Source organism: Passer montanus, unplaced genomic scaffold, assembly GCF_014805655.1.
Source record: "Passer montanus isolate IOZ18808 unplaced genomic scaffold, ASM1480565v1 scaffold45, whole genome shotgun sequence".
NCBI lineage: Eukaryota > Metazoa > Chordata > Aves > Passeriformes > Passeridae > Passer > Passer montanus.
Window position 1 is genome coordinate 8,601,787 of NW_024369373.1, and position 21,544 is coordinate 8,623,330.

The following is a 21,544-nucleotide window of genomic DNA, read 5'->3' on the forward strand; positions in this document are numbered from 1 at the left end:
CAGGAAACAGCACAGTTGGCAAGAGCAGTGCCCAGGAGCAATGACAGGGTAAGAGGTGGTGAAAGTGATGGTTAGTGCAGTCAGTTCTGTTTCTCTGAGCTGTCACAGACCCTGCAAGGCTGGTCACTAGGTTGGATTGCTCCAAGTCAAATCCAGCTAACAGCAGTTTAAGAACAATTTTCTTTATTTAGAGAATGGGAGGTTTAGTTTAGAATGAATAATCTGCAAAATTAGTGTTTTCATTAGACTGGGAAAGGGGAGAATGCTGGGTACTTTTGTAATCAGCTTTGTCTTAAAAGAAGCTGTTCCAGGAGCAAGCTAGGTGAATGAGTACTGAAACAGTGCCATGGAAATCAAATCCTTTTCTCCTGGACTGTGCTATGTTTTTCTTAGAACAGGTACATAATTTGATTAAAGAGTAAGGTCTGGCCAATACTTTGATAAGGGCATGTTTCTGAATATCATCTTTTAAATTCTGAACTCTCTAAAGAGCATTTCCAAGGGATCTGCAAGTTACACCACTGGGGTTTCCTGCTGAGGTTTGCAGTTGGATTCCAACCAAACTGTTCTAAGTCATGAAAGAAATTATTTGAAGCCACTTCAGATTTATCTTTTTTTATATAAAGTTTATGATCTTTTTTTTTTTTTTTTTTTTAATATAAAGTTTATGATCTTTTTTTTTGTTTTTCCCTTTGGAAAACTGCAAGTTCTATCTTTAGTATTAGTTACAGCTGAGGGTAACTTATCTGTTGAAGTTGTTTGGTTTCTTTTTAGCATTTTCTTTGAAGTAGAAACTGCAAGTTCTATCTTTAGTATTAGTTACAGCTGAGGGTAACTTAACTTCTTTCCAGAAAGAGACAGGAACAGCAGTTGATGAAATAGTCTCAGGACCCTTAGGTAAAAAGGCAGGGGACAACCAGTGCAGCTGTAGCTGTACAAACACAGCACCAGCCAGTGGTGATCAGAGCTGTTCTTTACTTAGCAATGTTTAGAAATTTCCCTCAGTGGGAATGTGAGCACCCAGCACACAGGAAATAATTCTGCTGTCACTGAGTGTGTGAGATTTGTGTTAACAGCTCCTGCAGGCAGGGCAGATTGTTCTGGAGCCCTCCAGTGCTGTGCAGTGAGGCAGCCACCCTCCTCTTCCTCCTCTGCCAAGGGAGCAGCAGCTGGAGCTGGGGCATTCCCTGGTGCCTTTGGATGGAGCAGAAGGAGGGGACACACATGGAACAACCACAGTGACAACCAGGGCAGGAGTAAATCCCTTGTAGTGTGACTGAGATGTGATCATTTATTTATTTTTAAACCTTCAGTTGCAGTGTGGGACTGAAGTCCTTGCTGCAGACTTTCTAGCTTTGCACACACAAATGCTTTTCACACACAAACAGGAAACAGTCTATAAAGTATTTATTGAAAAATACAATTGCAATATTTTCATACAAAGTGAAGTTAATGGAACATAGTAACAACAAGAATTGTCTGACACGTCCATAAATATTTTTACAGAAACATCTACACAACTTCTGGACTTCAGCTTTTGTTATACAGGTAAGAAAAACATGTTTTTATTTTACTTTAGTAGAGTTTATAGTGGAGTTAAGTCTTACATTTTCCTATTCTTCAGATGGGCAGGAATGACTGAAAACGGGGCTTTTAGCTTTTGCTTCCTCCGAAAACCTTCTGGAACCTGTGTGTCACATTTTAAATGAAGAGCACCCCCTCCCTAGCAGAGGACGGGCATCCTGTACTGTGGGAGAGGGTTGATTTCCTAACACATCTGGTATTTTGGACCTATTTTAAATGAAAACGGGTAGGTAAGTTTATGTGCAGCACCTGCTGATTGTGGTAGTAGGAGAGGGATTTCTCCCAGGCAGCTTGCTTTAGGCCTTTTACAAAAACTAAAACACAAACCCAAACTGCCAAGCCCTGTCCTTTAAACACCAACAAAATATCTTAAGTGTATGTTTTAGGAGATGGGCACCACCTTCCTGCTGCTGAGTGAGCAAGGGCTACACTGCCTATCAAGAAAAGCAACAAGCATATAAAATTCCTTGAAAAAAGCACACATCCCTGGCTTCCTGCATTCATTGCTGCTTATACACTGAGTTACAATGAATCCTTAATGCCATGTGCTGGCAAGAGGAGCAATGGGATGTCAGACTGAAATAAATACAAAAGTCAAATTGTTTCAATACAGAAAGACATCTGAAGTCGGCCTTTGCAAAAAATATTCACATTTAGAAAGTGCCATTGCAAATATACAGCAAAATTCATCTGCTTTAAACATGATGCTTCACAGCCCCATCCCAAGTGTCACCTTGGGAACATGAGGTCACTTTCAAACATTGCACAGCTCAAACCAATCAACACAATCACCTCCCTTGGTACAGCAAAGGGCCACACATTAAAGCTCAACACCGTGCTGCTTCTCAAAGGTGTGTGGAACATGCTGAATCTGAACAGAGTCCACCCATCCAGCTTCCTGCAGGGCTCAAAATGTGCCCCTTGTCCCTTCCAGCAAGCAGATCGGGACTGTGTGAGAATGTTACTCTAAGCTGTTAGTTTGTGAGGGGGTTAGTGAGGGACCCTGGCACTGTCTGTGGGTACCTTGGTGGAGGGCTCCATGCTGAGGCACCTGGACCTGTCTGGCCACAGCTGACAAAGGTGAAGCAGTGACTAGAGCAAAGCAAAGCTGTAAATACCTGCTGCAAGGTCCACAGCTGGGTTAGGGATGTGTTCTCCAGGCAAGGCTGGAGACGGGTCACTTGCCTTGTGAAGAACTTAAGCAAGCCCTGGGGTTGTGTCGTGGGTCTGAGGTGGATCCTGCCTGTCCCCAGAGCTGTCCCACCTCCTGCCCTGGCCCAGGCTCAGCTCAGTCAGGGAGGGAGGAGCTGTGCAGGCTCAGTGAGACCCTCGGTCATTCGCTACGTCCTGGAGTCGTCTTAACAGAGCCGTGTGATTCTCCTGGCAGATTCGCTTGGCTGGGGCTTCAGTTCCATCCTCCAAGAGGATGCCTCTCTTCTTTGTGGGGGTTTCTCCAGTTCGAACCATGCTGTTGATTTCCTTTAGCCTCTGGAGGGAGGAGGGGGGCAAAAGAAGGATTAGCTCTCAATGTTTTGTGTCTGCCTCAATATGATGTGTTGTTAGACACATTGCAGTGGGACTGGACAGGCTCTGTTGTGGAAATCTGTACTGTAACAAGGTATTGTCTGCACTGTACTGGCTGTTCCCTTACCAGAGTAAGTCTTAAGGGAGTTTGTAACTGCATGCAGAGGTCAATGGCCCATCCAGCCCTACAGCTGTGGCAGCTGCACTGGCAGTTTGATGAGCCTTAGGTGATGTGTGTGTGTTGGACAATGTAAACAAAACTTTGTGTTGCAGAGTCTGCTGTAATTGCACTACCAAAAACAAAAATCAGAGTTAAGAATTTAAAAAATCAAACTAGAACGCTTTAGTCTCACCTTTGAGGGGCTGCTGCTGAAGTAGTAGAATATTTTCTCCTGGGGAGAGAGGGCAGACTCGTTTCTGTGTGGTGAGATGTACAGGGGGTGGTGCTGGGAGAGCTGCACTCTGCGGGGGGAGCCGAGGCGCACGAACGGGTATGGCGAGAGCGGAGGGGAGTCTGTCTGCTCGGAGGGAACAGAGGCACTCAGAGCTGCAGCCCCAGCTCAGGGCTCACTGCAGCAAGGCTTTTCCACACAGATCCGTGCAATGTACAACAAATGCAACTTTTGTTGTGTTACTAGGCCAGATTAGTATTTTTTAATTTAAGGAAATTTCACTGCATGGTCAGAAGATAAAGCTCTGTTTATTAAGAAAAAGCACAGACTGTAACTTACTGCATTTGAAGTGTACTTGAGGGCAAAGTCCTTGATCTGCTCGATGTAGACGTTGTTGTAGAACTGGATGAGGTCCCCGCGCTCCTCCTCCTCGCTGTCGCTGTTGGGGCCCGAGAGGCGGGTGGGGGTGGGGGGCGCGCTGGAGGGCTGGGGCACGGGCAGGGTGCTGCTGGAGCGCATCACCGGGCTGGAGTCACGGCTGCCTGCAGGCACAGACAGCCCGGGCTCAGCCACTGCCAGCCCCGCAGGCACAGAGCCAGCCCCCCTCGGCAAACAGGGACCGACCGGGAACCCGCTGCCACCAGCACGCTCCCTGTTTGGGTCCCTGAGCTCCCTGTTTGGGTCCCTGAGCCTTGTCCCTTACACAAAAGCTTTGTAGATTTCTAACTTCTTACTGGATAAACTGCAAGGGATGTGCTGTAGGAGCTGAGTTGCATGACAATATAAAAAGAGCTGAAACTCAATTTTTTCAGCATTTGTGTTATACTTTTAGCAGGAGTTCTTTCTTGTTGCCACCTGACACCATTTTAAGTAAATGGCAGTTTTTTTCTGTCAGTAGGAGAAATATTTGGCTAGGCCATACTTCCTGCTATTTTAATGTGGGAAGTTGCAAAATACATGTATTTCTTTTGCCTTCTCTCCCTGCCACTCCCTCTGACAGAAAATATTAACACCTACTACTTATACCATCGTCTGTTAAATACCTTGAAAACTGCTGGTAGGAATACACAGCATCACCTCTTTGGTTTCCTTTATAAAAGTTAATTCAAAGAAAATGTGTCAGTTCACATATCAAGGGAAGAATCCCCAGAGCTGGCAGCTATGCCGAAATCAAGGCTGTGGGTGGTGTTCCTGTTTCTGCAGACAGACAGTGCTGCAAAAGAAACTGCTGCAGCTTTGTGGTTGTGATAAGAGTAACTGAACCTGGGCTAGCTCAGATTTCCTTCTTCTGCAAAGACTCCAAAGTTCTTTGGTGTGTGAGCTGAACTCGGAGCTCAGGCCAGCACAGCAAATTCCCCAGGTAATTGCACATGGGAAGGGATTTGAATCTGTCGGAGTGGGTGCAATAAAACCTTGAGTTAGAGCAACTCTTGAACGTTATCAATGTGTCTAAGTTTACCAAAGGAGGAACCGTTTGGGGTGAAACAAAACAAAAACCAACTCTTCATTTTCACACAGTTTTGGAAATGGAATTAAACCCGAACACCTGGCATTCGGAATCACTCACTTCTTTCTTTGTTCCTGTCCTTGCTCCTGTCTGTGGGTGAGCTCTGCTGGCTGCTGCTGTCACTGCTGCCCGAGTGGCGGCGGCGGCGGCCCTTGATGAGGACGCTGCGATAGACCTGCAGGGACAGGGAGCAGCCTCAGCAGGCACCGTGGAGCCAGCCAGGGAACAGCTGCCTGCACGACACTTCACTGTGGTACCAAACTGCTTCTGGCAGGGCAAAATACAGCCTCCTAAGAGGAGTAATAGCCCATGGGCACTGCCTCCTTCGTTTTTAAGAACATTTTCTATTTCAGGTACAGTTTAATATAAAAAGCTTTCAGTAGTGTAGGATTTTAGATATGACTACTCTCTTTTGAGAACAGTTCACAGACTGCATCCCCTTAATACTAAATATTGCTTTACCAAGTGATCTGTTCCCAAAACAGAATGAAGGCATTTAATAAACCAGATCCCACAAGGTTAAACAGTGACTGCTCACGTGACTCTTGGCTTGCGGCTGTGTCCGGTAGCAGCGCATGATGTTCTGGAATGATCTGTCTTCATTAGTAACCTAAGGGGGATGCACAGAAAAGGTTCAGTTTTTCTGCAGGCTATTGGGTCGTTTGTTTGGCTTGGGGTGGTTGTGTGTGTTTGTTGCTTTGGGGCTTTTTGAGGAAGTAGTATTTGGAATATTAAGTATTAAAGGAGATTTTTGTTGGCCTTTTCTTTGCTCTCACTTTACCTTAGTCATGACGTAGATGGCACACATCAGCAGCTGATCCAGGTGTCTGTCCATCATGATTTCAGGGCAGTGCACCAAGGAATACTCAAAGCATGTCCAGATCTTTTTGCGCAGCTCCTCAGACACATCAAGTTTGGCACAGAGGTCCCTCAGACGAACACTGGCCAAGTGATACACCTGGGACATTGGACACTGTGCTCAGGGCCACAGCAACGCTGCTCTTCTGAGCCAGCAAAAGAGTAGCTCAGCTTGCACACCTGTAGAGCTTGTGCAAATGCTAAGCCAAGAGAAGAATAACTAAATTCAAATTTAACTTGCTTACAAGGCACAGACATTCTCAGTACTGGTGTCAGTACTAAGAAAACATTTGTTTGAAGATTAAATTCTAAGCTGTCCTGAGCACAGAAAGGGCACTGCATTGCCTACAGCAACCCTGGTATTGAATAAACCAGAAAGTCTCAAAAGTTAACCTCTTTCTTTGGAAGAGCTTTCAAGAAAAGGGACACCTTAAAGAGCCTGCTGGCTAAATACAGAATCTATTTCCGCGTCCTGATGTGCCAGCACACTCCTTTGCTAATGAGAAGTGGCCTGCAGGAGAAAACTACTCTTCAGGTGAGTATGAATAACTAAGGTATAAATTAAATGTAATATGACCTCATTGTTACAACCAATAAAGTGTGTATTTTTAAAATTACTGCAAGTTTACCAAAATAAGAACTAAGCAAAGCAAACTCAGATCAAAAAGTACCTTTCTGAAGAAGAGTGCAAGTGAGCCCATCTTGCGAGGCCTGACAGCCGTGGCACTGAGGTGCTGGGTCTGTCTCTGCTCTCCAGGGGAGATCTGCTGCACTGCCAACTGCCCTGGCAACTGCAGTGCTGCCCCAGCCATCTGAGGGTTCAGGGTGCCAGCCAGAGTCTGGGCACTCAGGGGCTGCATGGGCCCAGACACAGTCTGGGGCTGCGTACCTACATTTACTTGGACTGGGAAGAAAGTTATTCCTCCATTTTCATTGGCAATACCTGTAATGTAACAAAAAGAGCCTGAAATAGGAGCAAGCTGTGTGGGGGTGTGTGTGAGGTTTTTTGGTTTTTTTTAGTTTTTAAAAATAATTCAGTACTTCCTTTATTAGCTACTTATAACTACACATTTAGTATATTATACATGTAATTGTTTAATCAAAATACTTTGGAAACTGCATCATGACATGAGAAGATAATGAAGCTGAAGTTCATACTAATGCAGTTCTCCCTGGCTGTGTTCTAATGCCCAGATGGGAACAAGCCTGGAAAGCAGCAGCTTTTCCCTCACCTTGCACGGGTATTGTCACCGTCTGCCCGTTGTTGGCTGTCACAGTGGCCGTTGCCACTGTCACCAGGGTCTGGCCAGGCACTGGGGTCACAGACACAGCCTCGGGGCTCATGTTCTGCACTGGCACTGTGCTCACCACGGGCTGCGGGGGCACCCTGACCGTGCCACCCTCGGGGCCACTGTCATTGTCAGCGAACAGGCGCCGCCGCGTGGGGTTGGCTGTGGGAGAGCTGTACCTGTCATACAGCGTGGCTGGAGGGGAGGAGAGGCCTGGGCAGGGAAAACACACACACACACAGATCTATTTAACTCTTGTTTTACAAGGTGGTGGAGATCTAATGCAAACCTAAATATGTCATGCAAAGCTCTTCAGGAAAAAAAATTTTAAAATACAGATTGCTTTTAGAGATGACTTAATCCTCAATAATGCTATATTTAATATTTGTCTAAGTTCATACATTTTATTTTATTTTTTCTTGTGGAAAACGTTTGAGATGTCACCTAATATATAGTGGGGTTTCTCTTCTAGTTTAACAGTAAAGCAAACCAATTAGAGTGGAAGCTCTGTGTGTGTGCATGTACAAATACGGTTTAACACACACGTACACATGCTGTTCATATCCATCACCTGAGAATACCCAAAAAAGCAGGATTTTTCACACTGATATGATGAATCCATCAGTCTTAGACCTTTGATGCAACTCTGTGAGCTGCAATACCCTGTACCAATGTGTTTGCAGCTAACTGTACGCTGGCATTAAAGCATAATTCAATCCAAGTAAGCACTGTACAGCACATTCTGCTTTAAAAACCTCACCTTTTCCCAGTCCTCCGCTTTCAGCACGAACCTCGTTAATTCGCCGTGGTGTCAATGGTGAGCCTACAACACTGCTCCCAGCAGATCTCTCAAAGTACTGAGGTGGCATTACCTAAAATATTTATCCTTTTGTTAGAGTGTCTGTATCACATACTAACTACATAGCAAATTTTTAAAAGCTACTGCACTACAGATTTTGAACAGCAAAACTTTGTGGAAAAATAACAAGAAAAGTGACAAACCTACCCTAATCCCAACAAAACCAGTAGTGAGTAGTGATGGTGCTGCTCTGGAAGATAGACTATTAAAGTGTGTGTTTCTGTGGCTACTGTGTGTACTTTTTACTACATTTTTTATCTATAATTTTTTTCAAAAGTTACTGGTCCAAACCTTCCCTGCTTGACCATTTTGTTCACTGTTCTGCTACACCAATAAAATACTGGATAAAATACTGGATAAGAATCATCTCTGCTGCCTGTCTCTGCTGCAGATGTCTCCACAGAGATGGCCCTGACCAGGCCAGAGCACCCTGCACTGATGGGCTGGGATGGTGAACTGCTACTGGGACATGTAAGACCTCTCCTTCAGGGCACACAGTCCTCTCTCTGCCATCCTGTCTGGTTATGAAAGCTAAGTAACACACAGAAAGATGTGCTCACCTCTTCACAAGTGGGAACTTTGTTTTCATTCTCTCTGATCCTGTCCCACAGTACAGATTCCCGTTTCCATGCCATACTTTCCAGGATCTGCTCTTCAATGTGGTTCAGGTGTTTCACCACCTCCCGACAAAGGCCGTCCTCTGCTCTAATGAAAACCTCAATTACCTGTGCAGTGGATAATAAGGATCATATATATAATAATAATGTATAATAAATAATGTACTTGTTTCACAGATCTGTTCTTAAACAAAGCTCTAATTCCAACACTTGATTTTCAAAGGAAGAGACTATTAGAAAGCTGCATTACAATGACTCAGTCCTAGCTTGTCATACAGGACAATGAGCACTCATGACTTTGTAAGCATTTCCAGCTATCAAACACATTACCTTGTAAAAATGATAAACTGGAATGTCAAATATTTCAGTGACGAATGGGAAGTTTCCAGGTGGGTTGTATGTAAAGGTAATGATCTCCAGGCAACATGCCAGCAGAGACTTGTGAAACACATCTTGCTCCAGTATTGCCTGCAAGAGTTACAAATTTTAAAGCTTATTTTACAGTGTAACTGTAGAAGAATAAAACACTTTTTATTGTCTCAACAGCAAGATTCTAAGCTTATAAAAAGTGAAGCTGTTTTTTAAGAGACAGAACTGAGTTCAAAATGAGCCATCTTTAAAATGGCTCATTAAAAATTAAAGCGCCATTAAAAATTTCATCTATCTTTGTGTTTGCAAACACAATTTCTTGAACCTTTTTTCTTCCATTCAGATGTACTTACAGGGTTCTTCTCAGAGATTTACCCTCATTTTAAATAGCTGACAATTCTGCTCTACATCTGTGTTCTTTTTTTGCAGGTCCAACTTTAAAAGTGAGGAACCTTTTGATTAGTTTTCCTTACAGATAAGTCAGTGTCTCCCAGTCTCTTCCTCTCTTGCTCAATGATTGACTCCAAGACCTTGTAGTAGAGCATCTCAGCACGACGAAAATGTTTACTAGCAACATCTGCAGGAAGTTAAATAGAAGCAATATTGTAAAATGCAATAAAAAATTATTACATTCTTCATCTTTACATACAGAAATACAACAATAGCTTGTGTGGATTTGTGTGCTGCTGTGGATACAATACTTTCAGGACTAAACCAGTAAATTTCAAGTTAATGTAGGAATCCTTCTCCTACACTGCACTGATTTGTGAATGCAGAGCAGAGTAATTTGCTCCTGAGCACAGATTTTGGGTATCAGCATTACATCACCATGCATAAGAACAATCCTTAATGTTGCTGTAATAGACACAATGCGAATTCAGGAAATGTACCTGTATGGATCCACCTTGCACTGTACAACAAAAAGCAGTGAAGCAACTAAGCTGACAAGAACAAAGGAAGACCTTATTAAGAAACAAGGTCAAGATCATCTTCCTTATATTCAATCCATCTTCAGGCACTTCAGCTATCAAGACAACTTTGAAAATCATGTTTTTGTGTTTATACTGGCAGGATTTTAATACCTTTACTAATCCATCCTTATATGTAAGCCAAAGTTGCTGTTGGGGTTTTTAAAGACTACAGTTACTCAGATTTTCCTTACCAGCACAGAAATCCATGCCATCACTAATAATCTTATACTTGAGAGAAAAAGTGGTACACTTATAAGTCCTTTTCATTTCACTCTCTAGTGCTGAAAGTATGATCAAATTCCAGCAATTCAAGCTATGGCTGATTATAAAATTTTACAGAGCATTGAAATTTGCTATGTCTTAAGAACACAGGAAAAGGCAAGAGAAGTAGAAAAGACATTTGTGCTAAAGCATAACCTATATGTAAAACTTAATTACAAGAGATGGATGTGTATGCATTTTATGGGTAAGTGAAATATTTCCCACCTTTGGAAAAGTTACTGAATTCTCCTTCAGACTGAGTGCTCTGACAGTACACATCATGCATTTCTTTAACTCTGTTTGCAATGGATTGAGAAGGATCTCTGGAGCATGACCTGAAAATAGAAACTAAACATTTTCAGTTCCTACTAAGACCAAAACCACCCTATTTTTTAATATGTTGAGAGCATAAAAAATGGAAACATATTGCACAGCAATACAAACAGACCTAAATGTGGCTAACTGCAAAACAGTTTATACACATGGAGAATAAAATTTGGTTTGCATCTCCTACAGTGTGGAGTGATTTCCTAGGTAGTGCCATTTGTTAAGCATGAAGAAGAGTCTTGAAAATTTTATACTGACAGCTTGTGGTTAGAGAATCTCAGAACTGCTGGGTTTTAAATGGTGGATGTTCATCAGTCTCTAAGGACAGATGAGTCTAAATAAAGAGAACAGTCCTTTGAAATGTAGGCGTCTCTCTGGATTCCATTTGACTACAGTAGTAAAGGATTGGCTCACCTTTTAATTTACACTGTTCAGCATTAATGTTTGCTATTAAAACTGGAATAGAAAATAGGATTATTTGGCTAAACACCAAATTTACCTGAGTATTTGCTCCAGATTTTCACTGGGGGCATTTTTCAGCCCTGCCAGCATCGTGTGCAGGCGGCTCAGGCTGTAGGTTGCTATGGAAACAGGTGTCACGTAGGGGTTGCTCTCTTTAATATACTTGCGGCCAGTAAGGGGGGTTGTGATCCTCAGTGATTTGGACTGAAAATAAAAGAATAACCACATATACATATGGACTCTGTATAAACTTTGATAAAGCTCATAACCTGGAACATCAATCTGCAGAATTCTTACTCTCTGTTATGGGAAAAAACAGCACCTAATCAAACAGCTCAAAGCAGACCATGACTCAGGTAAGAGCAAAGAAGAGTTTGTCTATGCTGCTCACATGTTTGTATCAAACAGTTCTGTAAGCAGATCTATGATCTATGCTGAAATGCAGATGCTGGAATTGAGCGTGAAACAATTAGACCAATCTCAAAAATCCCCCCAACCCCAGTATTCCTTCCTAGCCCAAGTAACAAAGGAAGCTGCAGCTCATAGCAAAAGTGTACTGAGCCGTGGCTTCCTTTCAGCAAGTTTAAAAGGTTTAACATGAGAAGTTCTTCTGATCAGCATTTTAGTTTATTTGCATCAGATCAAGCCACAACATTAAAATAATGTAACATCAAGGATGTCCCTTCAATTATATCTTCTAATTACCTAACCATACAGCAACTTCTTTTAACAAATACATTACATTCTTCACCATGAAGTCCAGCTTCCAATACTCTGACCATTTTCTCCCCACACTCTGAGCTGTGTTTTATTTCTGTCTCCACAGGCAGCCAGGGAGGGTGACATATAAAAAAAGCAACATAGATCATGCCATACTCACTCTGTCAAAATGCTGCTGCAAATTATGCTTCACTTGTACCCTTTCAGCTGTTTCCAGTCCTGAAGGTGTGTTCAAGCACCTTGTGAGAGTTCCAATCTCTTCATCCGCGTCCTCGCCAAGGAATATTCTCTCATCAAGATTTCCCACTGACAGAACATACTCCTCATAGGCCTTGTTGATGGCTTTGCTACAGCAGAAAGGAAAGGCAGCCAAACCCCCTTTATTTAGACTGCTTTGTTCATCTGCTCACACACTGAACACAGTTCTAGCCCGGGGAAAGTCTACTTCCAATTTCTTTTGACCCTCACTGAAGCTCATTTAAGATCCACAGTACCTTATACATCACAGTGGCAAGGGCATTATTTTCCCTATGTATCTGATGCCCTGCCATTTATCCAGCTGCAGGAGAACACAGTAAAACACTGAGAACTCCTATTTCCTGGAAACTCCTCAAAATTTACACAGCATCGTATCATAAACTACACTGAACCATTTTTGTATCATTAAAAGAAAGTAAGTCTTACATATAACCATCTCTAAACACCACCAAACCCATTTTTTTCCCTCCCACCTCCTACTCAATGTGCTCCCACAGCTTTTTCATAATAACTGAGTTACACACAAACAAAAAATCCAGTAAAGAGGAACATGAGAATAAAAGCAGACATCAGGTAACACCATCCTGAAGCACTGCTCCTCTTGCAAGCAGACCTCAGCCCCCAGCAGTGCCAGAACAGGAAGGCAGTGCTGGATGGCCTCTCTGAACACACAAGGCATGGTGCTACCAGTGCTCAGATCAGGGAACGCCTGGGCCATGAGGGACACTCCTGCAAACCAACCCACAGACAGGGACTTACACACTGTCTCCGAAGTTCCCAGGATCCAGAAATCCCGTCAGATTTTCATCTTTTCCTTTTAAAAGCTGTAAGACATTTAAGAACACAGGATGGGCATTTCATTTCTTAAAAAGGCTTTGAAGGTATCAAGTAAGGAGAGATTCTTCTACATTATAAATTTACTGACCAACCTTTTTGTCAAAAAGCTTCCGAATATATGGCTTCCAAAAATGTTCCTTTATACCTTTTGCTTCTAAAACTAATCCATAATGTAAAGAGCACAGTTTTTCAATGATGCAGGGAGGGTCAGATGATACTTTATAATCCTTACTATGGAAGTCTTCAGGTAGACCTACAATTCAGAATGTTGTATGATTTAATTTTTCAAATCCATATACTGCTTTCTTATTAAACCTAAATTCTTAAATGCTGTGTAGTCAAGGTACTATGAAACTAAAACAGGAAACTAATTAATTGTCTTGAAAGAACTATTAATTACACAATGCCTACTAACTGGGTAATGTTATCAAAAGCAAATTTTGTGTTAGAGATTTAAAAACGTTAGTTACTGAGTGATAAAAATTACATATATCAATTCTAATAGGAAAAAAATAATCAAACACTGGTGAACTACAATATTTATTTGAGATAATAGTCTCAGGTCACATCCAAAGCACTACACTTGGCTAATCCTGTACAGCACTAAAAATGAAGTGCAAGCCTGGGAAGAGTTACATCAGAAATTCAAAGGCAACTTCTCACCATTCATTTGAATCCTGACTTATCAAGTTAACCTACACTTCCATTCTCTTCCGAAAGGGAACAGCAGCAATCCAGAAATGAGAGAGAAACAAATCTCCTATCTGAGCCCTGGGTCTTTCCAAACTGCTGCACCACAGAATATTCCAGTCTCACTGTGTCCAGGGATGGCTGTGTCTTTATGTACTTTTCCACTGACATTTAACCCTCATTAACTCAAAGTATTACTCTGGAACTTCCTGCAAGGGTATTTCCATTGTACATCAAATTCTTGACCTAATGCATTTTTCACAAAGTCCACTGCTCTGTTATTACATACTACATTAACAGGAATGGAACTGTGCAGCCAGCTACAGAAAATATTAGTTCTCATGTATTTCAAATCGACTTCTTTTTTTCAACATACCCTTAAAATTAGGATTCAGGAGTTCTTTACGGTTAGGACAGTGCAGAGCATTTCCATACACGAGATCCAAAGCACATAGCAAGAGATGGTAGGAATTGACCAAGTCATCACTGATCATAGGAAAATTTCCTGCAATATTAGAAAGACATAAGACATTTAATTAGCGAGGATTTAAGAATTTTTTTAACCAAGAGACTGTTGATGTTTGTATTACAATCAATAATGGAATCTTGGAAATACAGTGTTTGGTGACTTTAAGTACCTGGATAGCAACACAGGCAGTAAAGCAGACTCACAATAACATATAACCAATTTAAAAGTAAAATATTTTTTCAGAAACAATTGTGAAGGACCCCACATATACTGTGCTGAAATCAAACCTTACCAAAATGTTGCTAAATAAGATATTGCTGCTCCCTTGTTCACAGTAATCTCATTAAGCAGTGCATAACCACTTGAAGCAGCACTGACTGTTTAATGCAAGCTGCCTCAAGGAAGAAGAACACGCTTCTGTGACTGTGGCAGCAGCAGCCCCACTGCCTGGCACAGCCACGTCCCTCACTGGGTTCCCTTCACTGCACCTGCCCCAAGCAAATTCTGCTCTGAAGGCCAACGAGGGGTAGAAGGGGTTCTGAGACTCAACTCTTCCCCTTTTTCCCAGCTCTGCATTGCTGCAAACAGCTGCAAGCAACTTCATCTTTGGCAAGGCTGGATCAGGTTTTCAGATGGCCTAGAAACTGCCCCCTCCTTCAGCCCCTGCCCCTCACTCCCAGAACAAACCTGTACTTAACTCTAAGTCAGAATTTTTTTTTAAACAATCTGTTTTCTTGCAAAACAATTTGCTGGGGGCATACTCATTATAAACAGTAATAAATATTAGTTATTTTCTCTTGTGCTTTACAAAAGAGCTAAATGTGCCTATCTCTGGACCTGGTTTATTAAGTATTTTTTATCTCTCATTTTCCTGCAGAAAAGAGTCCTTGTAAGCTCTTCACTCTTTTAACACCTTTCACAAAGATTACAATCAGAGCTGTATGTGACTCTTTACTATACTCATTTATGTTTATGATATTTCTCTAGAGGAGTGGCCATAGCTAAAACGGTTTAGTAAAATAAATTATATAATTAATCAATAACATAAATCACAATTCACTTTTTATGCACAGCATGATGTTTCTATTACTCCTTAAATACTAATGACTCTTCCACTCTTTCCACCCTCCCTTTTTTTCTCAGGGAAGCTCCAAATCACTTGGCTGAGCCCACTATAAAGAACAGGTTTAAATTCTTGAAGAAATCTATCATCTAGCAATAAACTCACGTAGAACACATTGAAATGGATATATGATTAGAGAATTTTTCTCAATTATGCTGTTATTTTTTTACCAGTAACATACCAGTTTGTTCAAATTTGTGCTATTTTCTGGTTCCATGTTTGTTAGAAGAAAAATTATTTAAATGTAGATAATTTAAACTACTTAAAATAATGGATCCTAGATGATATTTTAATTAACTTTACCCACTTCTCAGTTATTTCCAAATCATTAAAGGCTCACAATGAAAATCCTAAATACTATTAGCAGACCTTTAATCAATAAATTTCTCAAAGTAACTGTCTTAATACAGGAATCAATTCCACAAGCATGACAATTTACTGTCAGCACAAAAATAAGTGTAATTTCAGAGTACCAGTAGTTCCATAGTAATTTCTTGTTGCTGACATTTCAAACAAGGCTCCCTTTCACAACCTCGTACCAAATAATAAAAAACCCAGAGATTTTCTTCCCCCATCAATTTTGAAGAAAGAAATGCAAGAGTTTGAAGAGCAATTCTTACAAACAGTTTGCAGAAGTGCAGTCCCACTGAACAAGGGGCTCCCTCAGTGTGCAGTGCATGAACTGAAGGCAATGGGCTGCAGGAGCAGACAAGCCTGGGCCTGCCACTGCTGGGTGGTTGCTGTGATAAGGATTTACTGCCCACCCCCAAACCACACGGCACAAAACCTCACACCAACACCCAATGCCTTAACAGTCGACACTCAGTTTCCATTTTTAAAGTGCTGCCAAACTTTAATAATCATTTTGCAGCTTTACAGCATCTAGCCACTGTAATTTTTTCTTCTCCTTGTAAAATTCAATTGGATGCTTTATCAACAGGGTGTTCTCCATAAGGGTTGGTTACTGTATCTGAAACTGCTTGTAATTAATATGTAGTCAATGGATGATGCAGTTACTCAGACATATCAGTCACCAACTCAGCAACAGGAAGAACCATAAAGCCCCTCTGCAACTTGTCAACCATCCAATCTTCCCACTAAAGTGCAGACTTTACAGAAGGGAAAAGAAAAACCTGTGATTCTTCCAGACTGACCTATTTACTCTGTCAGCTGCCTACCTGTGCTAAGGAAGTGAAGTCCTGACTGACTGGAAATAAGTACAGTACTACCTCTGCTGGGATCAGTGGCTGAAATCATTCTGTGTTTCAGGCTGAAAGCACCACACTTGTTTGGGAAAGACTTCTCTTGCCCACTCAGGTGGAATTTGCAGCCTTACAAAAAGGCATCTTCCTCACAGGATGGAGTGCTCAGAGCAGCACTTGTGCCCCAGCACACCCTTCCTGACTTTTGCAGAGATGTGGTGCTGAGGGTCCAGCTCTGCAGTGTGGCACAGTGTTGAAAAAAAGGCTCAAACAAAGTTCTGTGCTGAACAAAATTAGTGCCAGGCTATTCAATATTACCACAGCCTACTCTGTCCCAGCCTCAAAATCTTCCAGTTAAGGAAATCATAGCACACTGCAGGAATTATAACACTAATTCACTTTTAAATTTGAAAAAACACATCCCATCACACACTCCCCCCCCCAAAAAATATCCTTTTACTCCTTTCTTTGAAGAAATTAAAATATTGGTTTTCCTCCAATAGGTATTATATTATGAAAAAAAATCAAGTTACTGGACATTACCAGTGGATCTGATCTACAATGATGCTCTTTCCATGTGGAATATCAATCCTGCCTTTCCTTTCCCCAAAGCACTACCTTATGTATACATCACTCACAGTTAACACTCACCAAAGCAGGACCTGAAACAAGGCCTTGGGATGTGGAAACTCTTTAAGACACAGATTTGATCAGGAAAGATTTTAGACTATACATGCTGTGACTGAACAACTGAAGCCTAAACTGAGGATTTAATCCTGTTCCTTCCTTTTTCTCCCAACAGTCACTATCAAGAAAAACATCTGAAATTCTCTGCTGTTCTTATAAGCTTTAAGGCTGCTCTTACAATAAAGATTATATGTACACTGCACCTACTGAGTGTTTTAAGGACTGATATAAAATAATGACTAATAAAACTGTGTCTGCTGTATTTAATCCCTTTCAGGTCCCTTACCTTTTGCATGAACAAACAGGACCCAACAAAACTGGAAAACTTCAGTCACAGTACATGGCTGTCGTCTTTCGGAGGAAAATACAGCAAGAAGACAATGAGCTCAGTGAATCAAAACTGATGAAACATCATACAAGAATCACTAATTTAAAGAGAAAACTAAGCTTTACACAGTGTGGCAAAAATCTTAGACCCTTCCCACAAAGCCCCGACTAAAGGAAATACAGAAAGATGCACAAAACCTAGAAGAGGTTTAGTGTAGCACAACTGGAACCTCTGTTTCAGCCTGCAAGTTCAATTCCACAGCACTCCAAATACAAACAGTAACAAAGAAACAAAGCTTCTACTATAAAGTAAAATATCCACAAGATCTGCAGCTATGAACAAATCCATGGGAGTTACGGGGCAGTGAAACACACTGAGCAGTAATGAGTTATTAAAGCCATGCAGATCATAAAAGGATCAGATTCTTCTTGTCCTTCCCATCTTTCCAACACTAGTGTTTCCCTTGCCAACAGGCTGATTGAAATCTCTCCCTTCTCCCCCATCCCCCAAATCATCAGAAACTCAGCAGCTTTGGGATTTCCTGCCCCTATCATATCTGAAACTGAAAAAGAGATAAAAAATTTACTGCAAGCAAGAACAAACCAACTCTGATATTATAAACAACAACTATAAAAATACAGTCAAAATACAACTAAAACAACCAAGCAACTTCATTATATTTTCACTAAAGTGATGCTCTACAATCAGTCTGGAAATGACAGAAACACACCTCTGTTTCCTTCCTCTCTGTTGACGAGGTTGATCTTCTTGAGGATACCTGAAAATGTCCTGAAAAATGGGCTCATACTTCTTAAAAATGACTGCAGAAACGGTGAAGTTCCTCTCCAGTCTCTCAGTTCGCTCTCTGAACTGGGATGGTAGGTTTGCCATGTCTTCCCACTTCTTCATCTTGTTAAAAAACTCGATCAAGCTGCAAATACGAACAGGTTAGATGAGAAAGGCCGTTTGTTTCTCCTGCAGGAAAAAACTCTACATTTTCAACAAAAGTGGAGTTTCTACTGCCCAAACTACTGATGAAATGATGGCATTGCAAGCATGACAATGAACTCAGAGCCAGTCCTTCACCCATAAACACAGCTGAGCTCACAGCTCCTGAAATATTTTTAGATCCCCGGCTGATAACCACATTAACTATGTACTCACAGGTCTGGCATCTTCTCACAAAGACAAAACTCCAACAGTTAGATTAATCTGAAATCAGACTTGTCTTGTTTTCCTGAATAATTTATTAATTTAAATAAAACAACCTGTGAGATCTACAAAGCTAAGACTATTTTACAAAGTATAAAAAAGCTCTTAAGTTTCAGTAAATTGCACTTTGCAAATCTGGCTTTAATTCCTTTTTCTACTTCTTTACACCTTCTTTTTCAGTGTTATTAGTCTTGATAGCCCAGATCACAGAACCAATATATCAACATGTAATACCCTGATTTTTGAAATTGGAAAACAAAAGCTTATAAAGGAATGTTTTTGCAGCAATGCTTCAACAGTAGAGGAAATGGGATAAGAAGTACATAAGAACATTCATTCTTTATTTTGTGACAATCTATGGAATTTTTAGAACACAATGAGGTTGCTAATAAATAAATTCAATTATTTCAGAAGTTTTTCTTTATTAGTTTATGGACATAAATATTTGACACAAATTTGTTGATCAGATTCTGACCTCATTTAGTGACTTTAGCAAAACCACGTGAAGGGTGAAGTTTTCTTATACAAAAACTGCGACAAATCTTGGGAACATTTTCACAGGGAACTACAAATGGTTTTCTCATGTGAGAAGTTCACTCTGCACACCCCCAAAACTGACTGTTCTTCAGTGACTGGCTTCTTTCTCCTTTGATTGAAGGAAGTCAATCTCTTATTTTGAAAACCAGTGTTTTTATGAACACAGTACTGAGCCAAAGGAGCTGCCCTACTTCTGTGGCAGTGAGCTGTAACATTCTGGGGATATAAAGTTTATCTTCAAAAGCAGGAAACAAGAAACACATTTAGCTTTTATTCTCTATTTCCAATTTCACAAGGTGCTAAGCACTCTTTGAGATTTTCTAAGTGTCTAAAAATCAGCAAGAATAAAAGTTACCTTTGGTCTGAACAGCGCAGGATCCTGGTTAAGGATACATAATTTCCTTCCGCTGTTCCCCTGCTCACAGTTGGAATTGCTTTCCTGCAAGCCACGTACAAGGCACAAGCCAGCCAATGCATGTCATTTCCCTGGGAATCAAAACATCAGGCATCTCAAATACTGCACTGCAAACAAAAACATGCTCTTCAGCTACCCCAGCATCGGGGAAAAGCACGGTGTCCCGAACAGATGGAGTCCAACCAGAGAGAAAGTTGATTTGCTATTTCAAACTTCTCTTGTGCTTTGGGTTTTTAACTGCAACAAAACAGGTGCTAAATAGACACTAGACACTGAACTGCATCAAAACTAAACTTACCAGCGACCATTATACATTTCATATTTGACTCAAAGTGTGAAATACATTTTGAGTACATGAAAATATATTTTTAGTGTTGTTCTTCTACAGCATTTTGTACTGCTCAGATTTAAAAGAGAAAGAAAAAAAATAAATAAAAGGGCTACAGTTCTTGCAACCAAAACATTCTTCTGCCTTGAACAGACAGCAGGAAAAGAAAAACATCACTTCCATTTTTGCTCTGTATTACACAGCAGAACAATTATTTAATTTGGTACCTAAAGACAGAAATTAATTCTAATGAGCACTTGAAATTTTATTCTCTGTCTTTGATCAAAGAGTAACACTTTAGTGGAAAAAAGGACGGGTAAAACAAGGGGCCAGCCGGAATCGGACGCAGTGGTTTTGTCGGGCTCCGTGGTGCACGGGCCCGGTGAGCGCACACCCCTGGGCACGGCACGGCTCGGCACGGCTCGGCTCGGCTCGGCACGGCTCGGCACGGCTCGGCACGGCTCGGCACGGCTCGGCACGGCTCGGCACGGCTCGGCACGGCTCGGCACGGCTCGGCACGGTTCGGCTCGGCTCGCTCCGAGCACCGCCGCCTGCCCGCGCTGTGACAGCGGCGCTGCCGGGGCGGCTCCTCCTCCGCGCACGGCCGGCCCCGGCCCCGCAGCACCGAGCGCTGCCCCGAGAGCCGCCCGGTCAGCGGAGGGCAGCGCTGGGGCGCCGGGAGCTGCCGGGGGTTATCACAAGCGCCACCTTGGGGCACGGCACGCCACGGCACGGCTCGGCTCGGCACGGCTCGGCACGGTTCGGCTCGGCTCGCTCCGAGCACCGCCGCCTGCCCGCGCTGTGACAGCGGCGCTGCCGGGGCGGCTCCTCCTCCGCGCACGGCCGGCCCCGGCCCCGCAGCACCGAGCGCTGCCCCGAGAGCCGCCCGGTCAGCGGAGGGCAGCGCCGGGAGCTGCCGGGGGTTATCACAAGCGCCACCTTTGCTATAGCAAGGCACCGATAAAAGGCGCGTCCGAAGCTCCCGGGCGCGTCACCGCGTGTTCCTGTTTTCAAGAACGACGCGACAACCCTTTCCCTTTCACCCTTCACCCTTCACCGCGCAGCCCGGGCCGTGCCGCGGCCGCGCAAGCCCCCAGAGCACAACTAACGACCGCGCTCCCACCTGCGCCGGGCAGCGCCGCGGGGCACCCCAGGACCACAGCGACGGGGGCTCTTCCATTTCTAACACCTTTCCATCGCTAGGACGCCCAATGGCGATGGCTATTGCCGGCCGCCCGGGCGGTGCGAAGGAGAGGCCGCCGCGCCTCACCGCCGTCCCTCCCTGCGCGCTTCACCCGCGCGCCCCGCCGCGCTCCCCCCGGGCCGGCCGCGGCCCCGCCGCCCCCCGTCACCTCCAGGGTGTAGTTGCGCCTCATGCTCTGGTAGCTCAGCCAGGCCTCGGCGCGGGCGCGCTCGTCCATGTTGAGGCTCCTGCAGAGCTCCTCGTAGCGCTGGCGGGTCTCGCCGTCCTCGCCCGGCGGGGACGGGGCGGCGGCCGCGCCCCCCGCGGGACCCGGCTCGGCCCCGGCCGCGTCCTCGCCCGCGCACCGCCAGGCGCGCGCGGCACGGAGCGGGAGCGCGCCCGGTGCGCGAGCCCCGGGAGGGGCGGGGTCGGGGCCGTGAGGGGAACCCGGAACGGGCCGGGAACGGCCGGGCACAAATACACACACAAATATGTACACAAATATATACACAAATATGTACACACAGTGCGGGGT

General features: G+C 43.3%; 1 protein-coding gene across 2 annotated transcripts; it reads right to left on the reverse strand.

Annotated features, from left to right (window-relative positions):
• Positions 1 to 1,390: 1,390 nt before the first annotated feature.
• On the reverse strand, positions 1,391 to 21,247 carry RBL2 (RB transcriptional corepressor like 2). 2 transcript variants are annotated; one of them, XM_039721148.1, is made up of 22 exons: positions 21,179 to 21,247; positions 19,439 to 19,569; positions 18,065 to 18,265; positions 17,293 to 17,357; positions 13,902 to 14,030; positions 12,928 to 13,088; positions 12,758 to 12,822; positions 11,901 to 12,087; positions 11,058 to 11,224; positions 10,457 to 10,566; positions 9,473 to 9,576; positions 8,961 to 9,098; positions 8,574 to 8,738; positions 7,915 to 8,026; positions 7,098 to 7,367; positions 6,537 to 6,808; positions 5,789 to 5,965; positions 5,546 to 5,617; positions 5,068 to 5,182; positions 3,840 to 4,042; positions 3,462 to 3,626; positions 1,391 to 3,072 (listed from the first exon to the last, which is right to left on the reverse strand). In XM_039721148.1, the coding sequence occupies exons 1-22, from the start codon at positions 21,245 to 21,247 to the stop codon at positions 2,902 to 2,904; spliced, it is 3,249 nt and encodes a 1,082-aa protein (XP_039577082.1). In that variant the 3' UTR covers positions 1,391 to 2,901. The 2 variants fall into 2 exon arrangements, with proteins under 2 accessions (XP_039577082.1, XP_039577083.1); XM_039721149.1 differs by lacking the exon at positions 21,179 to 21,247 and adding an exon at positions 20,950 to 21,167 and having other exon boundaries at positions 2,902 to 3,072.
• Positions 21,248 to 21,544: the final 297 nt, after the last annotated feature.